The sequence below is a fragment of the Mesocricetus auratus genome, unplaced genomic scaffold (assembly GCF_017639785.1).
Source record: "Mesocricetus auratus isolate SY011 unplaced genomic scaffold, BCM_Maur_2.0 Super-Scaffold_100009, whole genome shotgun sequence".
Classification (NCBI taxonomy): domain Eukaryota; kingdom Metazoa; phylum Chordata; class Mammalia; order Rodentia; family Cricetidae; genus Mesocricetus; species Mesocricetus auratus.
Window position 1 is genome coordinate 38,551,026 of NW_024429193.1, and position 18,606 is coordinate 38,569,631.

The 18,606-nt window shown below is 37.3% G+C and overlaps 1 protein-coding gene across 1 annotated transcript in view; it reads right to left on the bottom strand.

Moving 5' to 3' along the window:
• The window catches only part of Dpyd (dihydropyrimidine dehydrogenase), an 819,213-nt gene that overhangs the window by 111,603 nt on the left and 689,004 nt on the right, over positions 1-18,606 (bottom strand). Inside the window, exon 20 of the mRNA XM_040751969.1 lies at positions 2,883-3,062. Within this exon, the coding sequence (XP_040607903.1) occupies positions 2,883-3,062 (180 nt within the window). The remainder of the gene's footprint in view (positions 1-2,882; positions 3,063-18,606) is intronic.

The following is an 18,606-nucleotide window of genomic DNA, read 5'->3' on the forward strand; positions in this document are numbered from 1 at the left end:
AGAGGACCAAATGTCCAAACACATGAGCCAATGGAGGGCATTTCAAGGTCATTTTCTTCCCTATTCTTTATTTATAATGTAATAGATGGAGTGATAGCCAGATGAGCATGACGGCAACCAGTTACATCCTGGCCCCACACCGCATTCCCACATTTACCCAATTGCTGAATCAACAACCATTATGCCTGTGCTAAGATATGAAGATGGATAAGACAGAGGTCTGTCCAGCACAGTTACCAGATGTAAAATTCATTTGTGTGATGTCTATTGGGACTCAGGTTCTAGGGGAAAAAGCAGACACTGGTTCTGGTGTAGAAATCAAACACAAAGGGAGAAGATGGTAATCTTTAAGAAGTTTTCCCTGTACAATTGGAAAGCTGTTCCAGAGGTAGGGAACAGCAAGTGAGATGCACGGAGCCCCGACTTCACTGGAGGTGTGGCCTGTAACTGTTCCCCTTCCCTGGCACATTAGGGCCTGCTCAGTAGTCCTGTTCTGCTCTCCAACAATGAACAGCAAGGATATTTAGTTCTGTGTATTTCTGATCACAGACTTTGATGCTCAGTTATTAGACTGCCCAGTTTCTTTTATGGTTCCCCCCAAATAATCCCATCATTTTTCATATTTCGCATACCATCAAACACCAAATACTACCACTGAGTTTATCAATGCCTTGGCAAAACAGCACACCTCACTTAGCCAAATTCTTTGCCTAGCTAAGGTAATATAGCTTCACTTTTTCCATTACCAAACTCTGCATTACAGTTGTTTTCTTTCCTTTACAGTGGGTACTCTAATTCAGTCTAGCATGGCTTATGAAAGAGACAGTTTATGGGGAATATCGTTTGTACTTTTCAAATGAGACCCAGCTAATTCTGATAGGTTTTTCTGAGCAGGATCTATACGTTTTCTCATTTTCCCTATGGCATAGGAACACTAAGGTAAGGTAAGTTGCTTATACACAAACACCCACGTACACACCCACACACACACACACACACACAGAGAGAGAGAGAGAGAGAGAGAGAGAGAGAGAGAGAGAGAGAGAGAGAGAGAGAGAGAGAGAGAGAGAGAGAGAGAGAGAGAAACAACGTTAAGGAGAAATAGACAGGAAGCCATCTGAAATGTGTGAGTCTAGAGTACTTAGATTCACTAGTCAGACCATTAACCTACAGGGGCTGTCTCCTATTGTTGTAGTCATACTAACTTGCACCAGAGAATCTATTACTAGACCATCCTCTTGATTCTCATTTTATATTTGTGAAATGATTTGCAACTTTTTAAATAATTGATAATGTTGAAAATTATACTAATGATCTTGCTGAATGCTGGGCTTACCAAAACAAAGTCCAAATTATATATAAACTATTAGAAAATCTATTTCCATTCATGCCACAGACACAGATGTCCTCTTCCTGATCCACCATTCCTTTGAATATGGAAATGGAGTGACGAAGTTGAATACCTTTTAAAAGACAGAACATCATAGCACAGAGCGGTTGCTTACATTCAGCTCATATGTCACATACCAAAGTTTATAGATGGTCATATACTACCAAGTAAGAAACACTTTCTTTTAGATAGATATTTTTACACTGAATGTGTTTCATGTTATCTGTGAGTTTTTAGTTATAAGCAATCCTTAGGGTATTGCTTATCATTGATAAAGGCAAGAACACTCTCTGAATACTGAAGACTCAGTCTATGATAATATGATTAGTTACACTAATAATGCTGCTTAGGCACTGTCTTCTAATTACAATATTATAAATATTAATGTCACAGCCTTTCTGTTTGATTGCCACTCATGGAGTCATTCATCATGATATTTTCCTGGAACCCACTTTGTAGATTTTATTTCTTTCCCTCTTTCTCATTACTGAACATGCAATCACTCATATTATTCTTTAAGAATTCTTTATTTTTGGCTATCTGTTAGGCTAAGGACAGTGATATTTTTCAAGAACACTGCCCAGTTACATGTTGTATTCCTCAGTCTTGCTGAGCCTCTCACCATCATCCAAGGCAGCATACCCAGGGTTTTTGTTTTCCATTCTTTTTCATGTGACCTGTTTCAAGTTAAAACTCATGTGAATTATTAAATGCTTCCTTAAAGAATCTTTTCATACTGCCTCTCTCTCTTTTTTAAAGTTAATTATTGATGTAGTGACAAGCTGAAAAGACTAAGAATTATAATTTTTTTCTCCCCTCATTCAGGACTCAAGAAATATCTTCTGACAATGGTTGTCTATTTAGAATAATACAAAGGCAACACAAAGGCGAAATGCTGGCGGTTGTTTTAGAAAAGAGTTGCTCAAATCACTGTATTATACAAAATGTAAATGTAGTATATATTTCTCAGCAAACAGCAGTTAGAGAGAAAGTTAGGCTGCAACCTTTGGCGCCCAGGTTTAACCACACGGCAGAGGCAGTTACAAAAGATACTGATTAGATTTTAATTTTAAAAATGGCATCATATTATTCAGGACTCCAGTGATTTGATTGTCTTGAAAATAGAAAGGCAATGTTATAATCTCCAGAGCTTGTTAAAAAAATAAAGAAACCCCCATATCCCCACTGGAAATAATGCTAGCCATCAGTATTGTCAGTGAGAATTTATAGGTACTTCGCATTACAAACTTCAATCTTTTTCTTTTATATGACCTTGTGTTTTATCAGAAGGTAACTCAGAGATCTCCTGTATAGCTGTAATCAAGCCTGCTTCAGAATGATTCTACTGTAAAAAACAAAACAAAAAAAACCCCAACATTTAAGAGGCACTGTCTTCAATACCTGGGGGAGGTATGACAAAGCAAACGACCTGAAAGAGAAATGAATCCAAGCGGAGTTCTCCATGGTCAACACAAGAGAGACCAGCACATACCTGTCCTATGAGCTCAGCAATACGTGGAACTGGTTTCCCTTTCTGATGACTCACAGTGGCTGGACTCTGCCCATCCCAGTCGGCTAACTCCTCAATGCTCTTCAGATAAAGCAGGGCTTTGAGGCCAGTGCAGTAATCTTCAATCACAGTGAAGTCCTGATTTTGAACAGCGCTGCATACCTAGGGAAGATGGAATGGCAGAACATCAGACCGAGAGCCCTCTCTCCAGACAGACATCACCTTCAGTCATTTAATAAATGCTCATGTCCCGGATCTGTTATGAGCGGAGCAGAGCAATCGCTGGATGGGAATAGGAGTGGGAGGCAAGTGGAGAGAGACATTGGAGATGCCGGGGAACCTCGAGAGGTGCAGTATCCTTCTCTGATCAGTTTAAATAATTAGTGAAGAATCCATGACAAGAGTGAGCTGCGGATATGAAGGTACTAGCAATGGTAGCTGAGATAAAGGAATTAGATCAAATATGAATTAAAACTCACCCAAATGGGTGAATGAATAAGATTCTATTTCAAGGTCTTCTAAAGCCTTCCAGGCCACTGACTCAATAATCTTTACTATAATACATATGACTGACAGTACTTGGTAACTGGAATAGTAAACTGGTTTAGAGTAAAGATGTTCCAGAATGGGGAATGAAGAATGGGAAGAAGTGGAAGAGTAGGAGAGGGAGACTGTATAGGAAGAGGGAAAAGGAGAGGAGGGGAGACGAAGGGCAGGGCAGAGGAGGGCAGGGCAGGGCAGGGTGGGGTGGGGCAGGGCAGGGCAGGGCAGGAAAGATAATCTACACAGCTAACAGTACAGAGTGTCCTTGATGCCTGTGTAAAAGGCAGCCAAGCTTGGACTCTTCAATGTTGTGGGAATCTTTGTGGTTCTTGTAACACTCCAAAGCTTCCAAGGAAGGCTAAGGAAGTAGGTCATAAAGGACACTAAGCAGAAAAGATGGAGGGGCTTAAGTCAAGTGCTGCAGAAAGTCCTCAGGAAACTCAAAGCAGAGACATGATCCCTAGATTTAGCCATTGGAACAACAGTAGAGATGCTTGCATGCACAGGAAAGAGGCTTTGCCTAGGCCAGAAGCTACTTTGCTTTGGGGGCTAAGGAATGGATGAGGAATGAGAACCTAAGGTACAGGAACTTTCTGTACTTACAGGACATTTAGCTTCTGTTAGGGCAAAAGACATCTGGGGAACAATGTTTTTGCTCTGTATTTTATTTTTTAAGTTATGTTTTATGAGGATGTAGTCATTTTCTATTTTACAACAGGACGGAATGACTTCTGTGCTCTGAACTTGGTTAAGATGGCCTTTATGACAGTGCAATAAGATGAAACCAATATAATATTTAATGTGAGAGGAGTTAAAATAGGCTTGACTCACTGGTCAACAGCTTTTAACTAATTATATCATTTAGTCTTCAAAAAACCCTAACAAGACAAATTATTTTTTAACCATATATTTGTAGATAAGGAAATGGGATCTTAGAAAGGTCAAATTAGGGACTGAAGATAACATGTGGTGTGGAAACTTACTCATTGTCACACAGGACTGGTGACTACATGGAATCTGTGGTAATGTAAGACTCATGACTGCACAGGACTCATGTGGTCAAAAGTGAGGTAGATATAAACAGACACAAAGGAAAAGCCATTTTAAAGTGATAATGATAGACAAACGTGTTTAAAAACATTTGATCTTCAAACCCAATATGGCTACCTTAAAATCCATGCTGATGGATAAAAGTGATCAATCTTTTCATTTGTTTTCTAGATTGCATAGTAAGAATGAAATAATGATAAATCAGACCCCCCCAAAAGCAGAAATGAAAGGTCCTAATTTCCAATGTTGAAATGTGATTTGTTTCTATAAGGTAGGGAAAATAGAAGATTCTAATTCTTGGGCAGAGTGTTAATGAAGTTTCTCAACACTAATGATATTTTTGTTTTCACGACAATTTTGAGAGCATCACAATTTCCTCTACACATTTTCTTGTGACATTGTTTTTTGTGGCTGTAGAAAGCAACTAATACTTCCTCTAATTTTCTTTGGTCATGCTAAGATTCTATTTTTATAGTATAAAATACATAGTTAAGAAGGATAATCTCAGCACATGTGCATAAGAAATTTGATTTTTTGAAAATTGCATCATGTCATATACTGTGTGGTATGGTGATACTTTTTGGTAAAAGAATTCTAGAGCTATTTTACAAAGGAATGAAAAATAAAATACAACCTTAGTCATTCTAGATTTTTCTTTCAGAAAGAAAAATACAACAGCTTTTAATCCAGAAGCATAGCATTTGTATAGGGTAACATCAGCCAAGATGTGAGTAATGAGAGTGCAGACTTGGTATCTCTGAAGTGTTAAAGAACATGGCAAAAGTCACCCTACTCATCTTCATTTCTTAAGTGATCTATTCCATTTTTACTGTCCAATAAGATTGAACATACTATTTCTCTTGAGGGTTTTTTTCTAATACCAGAAATTTTGCATGTTAATATTTTCTTTAAAATTTTTAAGTTTGGGCTATAACTCAGTGGTTGGTACTTTCTTGGCATGAACAAAAATCTGGTGTATTAAAAAAAGCTTAATACACATGAACCCATTTGGGGATATCATTAAAATAAAGATCACACAGGTTCTTAGTGGGATACTGGAATTAGTGCATTCATTGGTGGCAAGTTTCTAGGATGCTGTTGGACCACACTTGGACTAGTTTGGAGTACTAGTAAAGGTGTCAATATCATCTACATCTAAAACATGGCCTGCAAAGCAAATTTCTTTTCAACAATCATATTTTCTGTCTTTCCCTATTATATTAACATCTTCACAGCCCTTAAGAGAAATGTTATTTATAAGAAACTGTGATTGAAGAGACAAGAATAATTTTCTGATTACATAATGCTATGTATGAGAAAATAAACCTTAGGATTTATCATTAGGACCTGAGCTTCAGCTGTAGGCAGTGGCTTCAGAAATTGAAAGTGCTCAGGAGTGTGCTCTTGGTGTCAACTTTACACTCCAAGGAGGCCAAATGATTAATATGCCAATGTATAGCCATTCTGCCTAAATAGGTTTATTTTATATGACACCTTTTAATTGTTTGTTTAGCAACTTTGATTAATGGCTGTTCACATGTTTGTTTAGTATAATTGGTTAAGGATGGTGTATCATTCTTTAGTATAATTCTTAGTGACTGAGGCTGGTGTATCTTTATTTAGTGTAATTCTTACTGGCTAAGGCTGGTGTCTGTTTCCTCACAGCAGGGTGTCAGGTACCATTATTATGATGATCATTGCCACTGTCAATTACTTTTCTATGTGAGCTTGTTCCTATAGTGAGCTCTTTTAAATAGGGGCTGTAAGATCCTCAGTGGGAACCGCCCTGTGTGAGTATCTAGGAGGCAGGTGGTAGCTGCCTGTGTAATGTGGTTTGAGGTATGTCATAAAGCTTGATCTGCATCAACAGCTTCCTCTAGGGTGCTGACATGGTGCCCTAGATTTTTACTCTGAGTGAAGACACACTTTACCAAAGACCCATCTGTGGAAAAGCTATGCGCAAATACCTGAAGTGCCTTTAAGGGCCTATTTCTATCCTATAATTCCTCATTATGTGAAATTAAGTCAATAGTCAATTATGTGTTGATGGATATTTGTGTCTTAAAAATGTCCTTTCCATGTCAATTTCTTTCAGTAGTCAGAAAAAAACTCATTTAGGCAGAGGAAGAGGCAACAGTCCTCCCTTAAAAATGGAAAGAGAATGGATGCGAACCACTTCTTAAAGTCAGATGTAACTTTGTGGCATGATAAGTAAAATGGAGAAGAGCATACCCAAAGAAGGCAGGCACATGGCACATGTATGTAAAGTCAAACACTTGTGAGGCAGAGGCAAAAGAATCAATGGTTCGAGCCCAGTCTCTGACACACAGGGAGGGAGTGCTGTCCTGGGTTACACAGGACCCTTTCTTAAGACAAAAACCAACACAATCAAACAGAAGAGCAATATATAAAACCAGAGCAGACTGCTTGAGTTCAAAGGAATTCTTAGATGCATGTTTGCTAGCCTTCTTCACATCAAAGAGTTAAACATTTTGCCCATAGAAAACTATAGGCAATATGCTGAAGTATTTAAAATAATAGCTTCTGTTTAGTAAATTAAGCATGGATTAGACAGGATGCAATTTTTAAATTTAAAAATGTTTGGTTCAGTGTCATAGAAGAAAGTTGTAACCCTTGTTTTTACTTTCATTAAGAAAAAAAAAAACAATAAAGCTTTTGTATTGGTCAGTCAATGTATGTGTGGTACACAATTCTCACTTGGGGGTTATATCGAAAACATTTACCTGTCTTTTATTGGTGCGTGTAGAAACTGAGGTCAGACTAACAGATGGTACTAGCCTGCACTGGTGCAAGTTCAGTAGTACATAATTTAAAGTACCTAGCAATGGTCAAATGGAAAAACAAAACAAAACAATTCTTCCAAAACCCCGGTTTCTTTTTAAGTATTCAAGACAATTTTTTTTTCAGAAGCTATTAAACCTAATTCCAGAGTATAATCTCAAGTAAGTAATCAAGCAAAGGAACACTTTGTAAAAATCTGAGCACCCAGAGACCTGCTTGGGTTTGGTGTAAGGGAACAGCATATTTTTCAAATGAGAGTTTGAAATGTGCTGAAGTTCTAAAATGAAGATCTTGACCTGTGAGACACAACTCAGATAAACATATGATCATAATTATCTTCTTTTTATTTCTTATTGCCAAGGCAGACAAACTACCACCCAGATCTTAGCAACCCATGTCTTCTGGCATCCTGCTAGTAAGATACATGTTTTCTATTCTCAACATTCCTATCAGTTCAGGAGTAAAATTAATATCAGAGAGTAAATATATTCAAATGAGAACGTAAATGCAATGATGGTTCTCAAGTCACTATCTACAAACTGTTACATAGCTACCAAGGATTCCAATATCTTTCCATTAACACTGTCCACCCATGGATTAAAAAGCATCAACAATTTACTTTTAAAAAAGATTTTAAGAGATTTAATTGTGTGCTTGCCTGTGTGTTGACATGTACATATGTTTGCAGGTGTTGAAGAGGTGAGAAAGATGGTGTTTAAGGTCCAGGAATTGTAGTTACAAGTATTTATGAAGAGCTTGATGTGGGTGCTGGGAACTAGTTCTTCTTTTATATTAGTACATTAACCACAGACAAGCATCTAGTCAATCTTTAAAGAATTCTCGGGAACAAAATGATCCATCTTCACTAATCTATTTTGATAGATAGATTAGGTTACTGTTTAAACGATGTCAAAAATCTGAAATACTTTACTGAGTGCTTTAGCTTCCAAAGTATGATGTTAATAAATCACAAATATTTAGGTTATGATTTATTTTCCAAAAATATGCTCAAAATAATATCAAAGGGCATTAATTTTTTTTTGTTTTACTCTTGCACATCTAGTTTCTGTGTTTTCTAGATTCAGAGTACAGAAAAGTTAAAGGCTCTGTCCCTGGTCACACAGCTCATTAGGAGCAGGGCTGGCTCCCACCCTGTCCAAAGCTGCTTCCTCTGTGCTATTACCTCTGGTGTCTACACATCAAAGAATGATGTGATGTTTGGATGAGATGATGCCTACAGGATCATATATTTGAATACTCAATTCCCAGATGATAGAACTGTTTGGGAAGGATTAGGAGGTATGGCCTTGCTAGAGGAAGTGTAAAACAAGGGGCAGGGATGGGCTCTGAGCTGTCAAAAGACTCGGGCCATTTTGACTTAGCTTTCTCCATCTCCTGGTTGTGTCTAAAGATGAGAGATCTCAGTTATTGTTCCAGCGCCATGTCCTCCCACCTGCTACCATGCTCTCTACCAAGACGGCCATGGACTCTAACCTTCTGAAAGTGCAAGCACCAAATAAACTCTTTCTTTCATTGGCTGCTGTATCTACCACAGTGTCTTATCGCAGCAATAGAAAAGTAACTAAAATAGCTGGGAAGTGTGATGTCCTGTTGATTTCTACAGATATTCTTGTGGGTTCTTTAATGTCACAGAGGTTTTGCATATGCAGAAAAGTGCTTATTAGTACTTCTCATGAGAAATTTCTTATTGCAAAATGATTCCAAATGCATTGATCAATAATGACAGAAAGTCACAGATATTTATCTTTTAGAAGTCTCCGTATTTGTATGACACACTTGAATGTTTACTACTGAAACTCAAAACAGATCTTTGTTGTGGGGAGGTAGTGCAATCTTCAGTTCCACCTATCCCTATCCACTGATTAATAATACCAAATTTCCAGTGGCACACAATTAGTAATTCCTCACTCGGAGTTGAAGGCTGACCAGTACAGACAAACATACTTTTAAAAATGGTGAACAATACACATTGTTGAAGTAATAATCTGAATAACAATATCCCCCCGTGAGCTTCTGGCACTACATAAACATGACATTGCTTACTGGAATTCATGAATAAAAATACCAAATTATAATTTTATGAAAATATAGGTAAAAAGACAGCCCCTGGAGATACATATTATCAGTGAGCTGGATGGAGATATATTTGTATATTCACATAAAACCAGCACTCTTCGTTGTTCTATCGTATTAGTTTCCATTTGTTGGAGCTGTACAACATCAAAGTCGTGATGTCCCTCTATATTGCATTTAGCAGTAATGTAGCAGACGATGTGAAGAAATCAAAGTGAGAGTTTCTAAGTAGATTCTTGGCAATTGAGACAGCAGGCTCTTTCATCTGCTCAGTAACTGTGGTAGTGCATTGATTTAAACTCCTTCTGAGATCTCAAATGCTTTTATATTCTTAGGTCTCTCAAGCAGCTCCCCCCTCCCAAAGTGATAAAATTCTAGCATTCAGCAGAATACCGTCTTCTTTCCCCCAAAAGGAGAAAGCTTATATCAGCTTTGCTACGAAACTGCACTGGATCACTAAGTAAAATAGTTGTTCAAATGTCGTTCTATTAAGAAATCTGGCTTTGAATTTACTTTTCTATGTTCTGGCCACAGCAAATTGGTTTAGAGGGAAAATAACAACGAACAGCTACACAGATGTGGCTTTTTAAAGGTCCAACTCAGGATGAAAGCCTGATGGAAAAGCAGTGTGACTTATTAAATATTTAAAAAATTCCTAATCATGATGCATTAATAAATTCTAACCAGTATGGGAGTGACTTACCCTGTTTTATTTCAGTATATCCTGGTTTTCTTTGTCAGTCACTTTGTCTTCTTATTTAACCTCTTAAATTATAGCATATCTGACAAATTCAAAGCACAGGAATTCCCTCCTGCCCAATCAAGAAAGTGCTTCATGGAGCTTGTACATCCATTTTTCAATGTCAGTCCAGGGCTGTTCTTTGTCTAATTAATTTTTTAATCCAAGTCCAACTAAAGAGAGTGTGTAAAATATATCTTACTGAGATCCAAACCACATTTGGCCAATTAGAATAACATTATCAGTCCCCCAAAACACGACGGGTAATAGGTTACCAATTCAACTACCACTCAGAAGTGCCTAAGGGACAGATCTCTATTGCATGGTGGTGACCATGTGACTTAACCAAGGATGGTCTGGGTTGATTGCTCAAAGGGCTGTACTCTGCAGGGGAAGCCCCTGGTGCCCCTTTCCTTGCATCTGTCCTTTAGAAATTGAGTTCCTCCTGGATTCAGATCTCAATAACAGCCTGCACCAAGAAATAATAATAATAAAAGAACCATATAGAGGCACAGTACCTCATGCCTTTCATGTGAGTCTAGAGGTAAATTGGGCAAGCCCAGCTCAACATGTGAAGCTGAAGAATGGTGATTGCCCTTTCGCATCTTCAAAGACAGTACTGTTGATGGCTCTGCCTCCCTATGGACATAAATACAGCTTTAAAAAGAGTACAGCAGCCCTAGAGTTCATAAACCAACAGGCTCCTGGGAGAGCCATTCTTTGGTCATTGCTGCAGCTGCAGTTTGTGGAAGCTTGACCAATTAGCTCCATAGGCAGTAGAAATTTCTAGTAAAAGAATTTCTCATCTTCCTGTGTCAGATTTTAGTGTGGAATCATGTAGGACATGTCTCCTCCATCACTCTTCAGTGATGGGTGGTGTTGAGTGGGTCTGCCTGGATTGCTGTGCACGCTCAGCTCTTATCACAATGAAAGTAGAACAAGAAAAGGAAGCCTACACATCCAAACAATAGCTATCATTCGACTAAAGTTGGGAATAGACTCTCCTTTTCAACAGAGTCAGCCAGCACAGCTTTGAAGACTTAATTCATCGCATCGTTTATTAAATCACCACATAGAGTGTAGATCCCTGAAGGAAAATAAAGATACTAAAGTAAAGGCTGGAGAGATGGATCAGTGGTTAGTAGTACTTGCTGCTCTTGCAGAGGACCTGGGTTCTTTTCCCACAACTGACATGGTGCCTCAAAACCATCTATCTCTAAGTCCATTTTCTGGAGATCCAACATTCTTCTCTGACCTCCATAGGTACCACATGACTGTATTGCACATAAATACACACAGACAAAACATTTATATGTGTAAAATAAAAACAAATCTTTAAAACAAACAAAATGACATCAAGATAGTGTTACCAAATGAAAAAAATTATCCTCTCATCATTCATAATAAGAGCACATCTTTAAGTTAAACTACACCAGAATCTACAGAAATCCACATTGAATACTTTTCTTTTGAATTGAATTATTTTTAGCTTGTTTGCTCTTTATGGTAACTCCTAAATCTTATTTTATCTTCTTTACTCCTTAATTATTGTTTGAATCCACTGACATCTTTCCATATGTAAGAATCAACTCCACTTCTCCTACATTTTCTTGATATTCAAACTACCATTAACTACAGCCACACTGAACATTTTTCATTGTCACCTAGTGCTCCCAGTTTGGAGATGTGAATTATGATAGCAATTATTACTGAATTCTATTTCAGTTACTAAGGATAACTGAAAGGGATTTGTACCTCAGAATTCTCTGAAGATAATATTAGCAATTGCTGAACGCATAGTATCAAATCCAACATGTGTATTACTCTAAACTACTACTCTCCACACATAGCCACATATGTTAAGGAATTCATATGACAATATAATTAAGTTTAGTATATAGTTGTACAATTTGATGGAGATAAAATATACTACCATAGATAAAATGGAGCCATAGAGGCTAAGGAAAATTTGCTGTATTCTTTTGCGTCTGGATTCTTTAATATTTGATGTTCAGCATCACACATATATCCAAGTCAGTCCAGTTTTGCCTTACAACCAAGAATCATGTTGTATTTTAAATAAGTTCATTACCATATCAATTTACTCCAAGTAATCCAAGGTAGCAGATCAGTTTTGTTATTCTGTATGTTTGTGTACATACTGACATTCAAAATGCTCTGTTCTTCAATTCATGCCTTTTAAGCCACCTCAATTGTGGAACAAGTGCTTTCTCTCTGCTCTTACTAGATATGCAGCCATTGATATTTAAAGCTTATTTTGCACTCGGACCATGAGACAAATTCTTCAATGAGACCAGTGAGAAAAACACTTTTTTAAACCTCTCAAACAATTCCTCATCCATTCTTCTATTCTTTCACTCAAGAAATACTAATCATGCAGTAACTCTGGTTTGCTTCCAAACCCCATTATTGAACATAACCTGTGACTGCAGTGTCCTGGGGCCAGCCTGCTTGCTTTCTGTCCATGGGGATGCACCTTCTATACAGAGCTCTTTTGAGACCCCACAGAGATAAGAATTACGAAGTGCTAGTTATCAGGAAGGCGTGGCAGGTATGTATGTAAGACAGTGTGCCTGATTCAGGAAGAAAGGCACCTGTCTACTTAGGAATTTTGTACCTCGATGCCTTTATACAAACTAAATTCTATGATAAGTGACTCCATGGAGACCTAGGAGTAAAATGATGTTGTGTGTGTTTTAAACATCCTAATTACACAAAAATAAATACCTTAGAGAATTTTGAGACTGGGGAACGATTGAGTACCAATTATCATGCTTTAAAAGTATGAACCAAATAAGGCATCACCATCCCATCAACCAATCACTATACTACAGACTTTACGTCTATCAATAAATATGAATTGGGTTAAAGTAAACTATAACAAGGTAAATTTAATGAAACTGAATTCCTTATGGTTTATATTTAAGTCTTGCCTATAAAATGTTTAACTTCTATGCATGTTCATACCTTTGACATTATGATATGAAACTGTCAGTTACAAAATGTGTCCATTCACATTCATAGTCATCCTAGGTTATATACGTCCTGTGGTCTACAAATTGGATACACCTTCAAGATCACTATTTAAATTTTGAAACTGTTATATGTTAACGAATCATATAATTCTTTAACTTGCAATTGAATTGTTTTAAACAATTTTTTATAAATTACTCCCATTTATTTTGTGTTCCTTATCAAGGTATGACCTGTGAATGAGAAAGTCCTCTTTCTTTGCTGTGTAGATCTCATTGGAATATGTATGTAGTGTACTTGGCCATAATGGAGCCACTCATACTTTAACTGATTGTTTTCTCTTGTTTGATTGTTTTTTGGCCAGTAATGAGTTACAGAACTTTTTTTTTCTCACATCACAAGGCAAAATTCCCACATCTAGTGTGCTTTGGATGGAGTTAATATCCATGGTGTAGTGATTGATTTAGGAAAGACAGTAATGAGATTATAGCTCATGCCCTTAAAGCCTGACTTCTGAAATCCTATCATTTTCCGCATGAAGAAATATGTTAAATATTATAATATCTGACATGTCTATCACTGTGGGATTAAGCTAGCTATCTGAAACATTGGTTTGATATTTTGATCCTTAGACACATTATCTTCTTTTGTTTCACAAACACAGAATAATTGATTTGAGGATAATGGAGGTTTATATTTGCATGCTTTCAGTTTTAATTCCAAGAAGTATTACTATGTCCTCATACTTTATATCTCTCACCTTAAACAAAAGCAGTCAATAGTTAGCACGTCTCTTTCCTCTGATTATGTGAGGCATAATTAGTAAGAAGTGTATTTAACTGGGGCGTTCATGTTTTCAGCATGAGACTCTGAAAGTTATGACAAGTTGGTTTCTCTCCTCTGTCTCTCTTTCTCTTTCTCTCTCTCTCACACACACATCCAGTATATGGGCAATCTGAGTAGCTAAACACAAAAGGAAAACACTTCTGTTGAATAATGAAAACAGTCAATTCATGGGAATGAATTACTATATTTGGTAAGGGTAGTGAACGGATATACCTCTCTTTGGAAGGAAATGTTTTCCAGAATTTTTGTTTATATATTCTATTTCTTCTAACCATTTCCTCAAATAGTCATACTCAGCTTCAAGACTATCTCTGATAACCCATTGATTGGTGCATTCATTATAGGAATGTGTCATGGGGTAAACAACAGTTTTCTGATTGTTGTTAGGAGTTGTTCCACCGGCAAGAACTCAGACCTAATACTGTTAATCTGGCCAAAAATAGTGGCTAGGGTAGTCATTCACTAGAGATTACTGAAAATGACCTATGAATTATTCAATTTGTGATCAATTACTATCCATACTGAAACATTTACTTATATAGCTATAGCCAACTAACCAACCATTCCTTTCTTTTAGCACCTACCTATATACGTGTATCCACATATGTTGTTCTAACCTCTGTGACATCTCTAAAATGTACCTTATCTTAAGGGTAAGATATACATTTGTTTATCAGCATACAGTCTTAGAAAGTACCAAAGAAAACAGATACATCTCCCATCCACCATTTTCATCAAGCACCTCATCTTTCCATCTTGACTGTGCTGGCTAGTATTCTGACAGCAGGATACAAGTTAGAGTCATTTGGATAGGGCGACTCTCAGTTGAAGACTTGCCCCCATAAGACATGCCTGTAGGAAAGTTTGTAGTGTATTTTTGTGATAGAAGATTAGAACTGGTGCACCCAGATCCCTAGCGGCAGTGTCATCCCTGGGCAATACATGAAAGCATGCTGAACATGCCATGAAGACTAAACCAGTAAGCAGAGTTCCTCCATGGCCTCTGCATCAGTTCCCACCTCCAGGCTCCTGCCTTGGGTTCCTACCTTGACTTCTTGGACTGTAGGCTATGATACAAACACTTTTCTCCAGTGTTGCTTTTGGTCATATTTTATCACAGCAATATAAACCATACCTTGTCTATTACTAGAGAGCATTCCAAGATTTCCTGCTCCTGGTAGCCTACAATTCTATTAGTTCAGAACCTACAAATCATGCTTTGTTCCTTTATTTTCTTGTCTACAAACACCTGGTTTTTCAGCAAGCCTTGGATCTGTTTGTCACTACTGTAAACCAATGTCACCTCTCACCTGGATTGTTGCCACAGCTTCCTTTATCCATCCTTAGCTCTCATAGAATTGTCTATATAAGCAACAGCTAGAATCACTATTTCAGAGTATTAACTGGGTCAGACCACTGATGAAGTCCAACAATATCTTGCCACACTTAGAAAATTTGGAACATTTTATAAAACACTGTGTGATCTGGTCCTCCCACATGAAATTTCTTTGAGGACATCAAGTTTATTTTTATCTTAGGAGCCATGCCTTGCCTGTTGTGTTCTAGATCTTCATATCATCACTGAGATGAGTGAATCCTCTCATTCAGTTTTCAGTTTAATGTTCACCTATGAGGGCTTCCCCTACTAGACAAGCTAGCAATTAAATCACTATCATCACATTGTCTAATTTTAATTTTCTCCATAATAGCCATTACCATTTCACATTGCTCTTATAGGTTTCATTGATTTTGTTTTTAAAGTGTATTTATTTAGCAATTGTACACAATAAAGTACATTTATTTAACTGTGGCCACCCCAGTCTTTTATTTCTTTCATGTGTCATATGTCTCTATGTCGACCCTGATCTTTCCTAATCATCCATTTTCATTTTTACCCCTTTTGGTTCCCTTCTAGTTTTTCTAAGCTTTAAACATATATACACACTCCCCACGCAATACACACACACACACACACACACACACACACACACACACGTTCAAAATATCTTAATGAGAGAGGAATAAAGTTTTTATCTTTCTGAGTTTGGGTCACCTCACTTTTACTTCGCCTCATAACTTTTACATGCAATAATTTGGGTGAAGGAGCCCAAATAATGACTACCACATTGACACAAGTCTTTGATATCATGAGCCTCACCCCTTAATTTCTCATCAAACATTATTGGTCTATATATTTGAGGGAAATCTCTGCATAATCTACCTATCTTTTCCTGGACCATATATAGTTTGAGAGTAAAAACACTTGCTTCAATCATGAGAATTTGTAAAAACTGTGATCAGTACTTGTGAGGAAACATTCTCATCATAACAACTAAGACACAGGAATTCTAAGTCTACCTCTATGAAGGAATCAGTAAATATGCATAATTATTTAAATGTGGTTATTTTTACATTTTTCAAAGATCAAAATAATCAATTTATTCCATTTGAGGTAATAGTAAAAATATCAATGGGTTCTTAAAGAAGGAACATACATGCATAAAACAAACAAACAAACAAAAAACAAAAACAGGACTTCTCTAATTTGTTAAGCTTCCAGGTTGTTTCTTTCTTCTTTTCCTTTTCCTCAGACATGGTCTTTCTATGCAGCCCTGGCTAGCCTGGAAATCTTTCTACAGAGGAGGTTAGCCTAGAACTCTCAGAGATCCACCTGCCCTTGCATTCTGAATGCCGGGATTAAAGTTTTATGATACCATACTGGACAACCTCTCAGAAAATTTATTAACGTGAAGAATTCCTAATTCAAATAGCATTAAGTAACATCTATTTATACATTAAATTGCCATACATTTTTTGCAAATATTATTGTGTTCTAACTGGCATGCCATAAAGTGTTGGGCCCCAGCCCCATGGGGTCTCTGTGAGTTGCTGGGCAGCCTACAAGTGCAACTTGTTTTTCAGTCCAAGTGTTTCCTGTTTTCTAGTCCTTGCTTATTGCCCAGCGCTTGACCCTCTGACATCAACATCTAGCAGGAGGAAAACACCTTGCTTCCACTTGGGTTTTTCCACTGTGCTGTAAGCCTTTATATAAGGCTGCTCCCTCTCTCTTTAGCACTTGCAATAAAGACTCTCTCTCTCTCTCTCTCTCTCTCTCTCTCTCTCTCTCTCTCTCTCTCTCTCTCTCTCTCTCGGCAATAAAGGCAGCACATACATTCTCTTAGTACAAACAACTGGACATTTTCTCTTTCTTTTCCTGATACCTTGGACTTGCTTGTGGTGCAGGCACCGCAATAAAGTTCACATGTGATAAGTCTGCAGGTCAAGGATCTTTAGGAAGTTTTGAGAACTGTGCAACAGTTACTGTAACCTTATCATGTTAAATGACCTTGTGCCTCTGGGAGATGTTCTCTGCCACCTTCCTAATGACTTATATTCTATGTTGACAGACTTGACACTTCTAATCATTCCAGTTTCATAAAACAAACATGACCTACATTTCATGCATCCAACAGGTCCTTTTTGTTTGCCTCCACTCATCTTTTATACATGTTCAAACAGTTTGTGCTTTTATAGTGTCAGCCCATGCACCACAGAATAGTATTCTATGCTGTACATGTATTATACTTTGTTTATCCTCTTATGTTGATGGGGATTTGAATTGTCTATAGTCTTTAGATATTTGGAATTCTGCTGCTTTGACCATCAGTATATAAGTCATTTTGGTTGATAATATATTTTTTCTTATTTTAAGTGACTACTCTGAAGACAGTATGTGGTGACATCATTTTACTTTTCAATAGATAAAGCATGGAGATTCATGGTGTCTTCACAAGTATGACATTTTAGAGTCTGTCTTTTGACACCATCATCCTATTGGTCAGAAATGACAGTAAAATACAACCAAACATGATGTGTTAAAATTAGACTCTGGAACAAACAGTCTGAACACATTCTGACCATGCTGTACCTTCACATTTCTGTCTACAGAGTGGAGACAATGACACTGATTTAGTCTATGAGAGTTGCTCTAACAATAATATTGTGTGGCTGAAATAACAAATGGTATTTTCCAGTTTGGAACCTGGAAAGTCTTCAGTCAAGGTGCCATCAGATGTGGTGTATTGTGAGAAGCACAGACAGCCTTACTCTTGTGGCATCCCCAAATGGTGGAAGAGTAAGAAAACTCTCCAGGGTTTCTTCTATGACACAATTCACTCCATAAATGAAAACCGTTGTTTCGATTAGCCAAATTACCTCCTGATACAATTACATTATAGTGCAGGATGTGAATGAAAACCTTCAGAAGAGGCAGCCTATAACAAAAGTTACATTTTAGGGTTATTAGCACTGTTAATGAATTAATACAGCTTAGCATATAAAAGTGTCTGACACATAGTAAATTCTACACAAAGATGGGCTATTTTAATTTTGTTTTATCATTGTAATTTACAAACCTATAGTGTACTTAGCCTAATTATACACTGTAGTTAGTTCTGGAAGATTGTTCATGTTAAAGTTACATCATTTATTTTTGTGTGTATGTGTATGTACATATGTGTGTGTTCAAATGCACATATACACAAGTATGCAGTCAACATCTTTCAGGGCTCTGTTTTACCCTTCTGCCATTTGGGTCCAGATACTGAATCCAAGTCATCGGGCTTGATGAAGTCATGT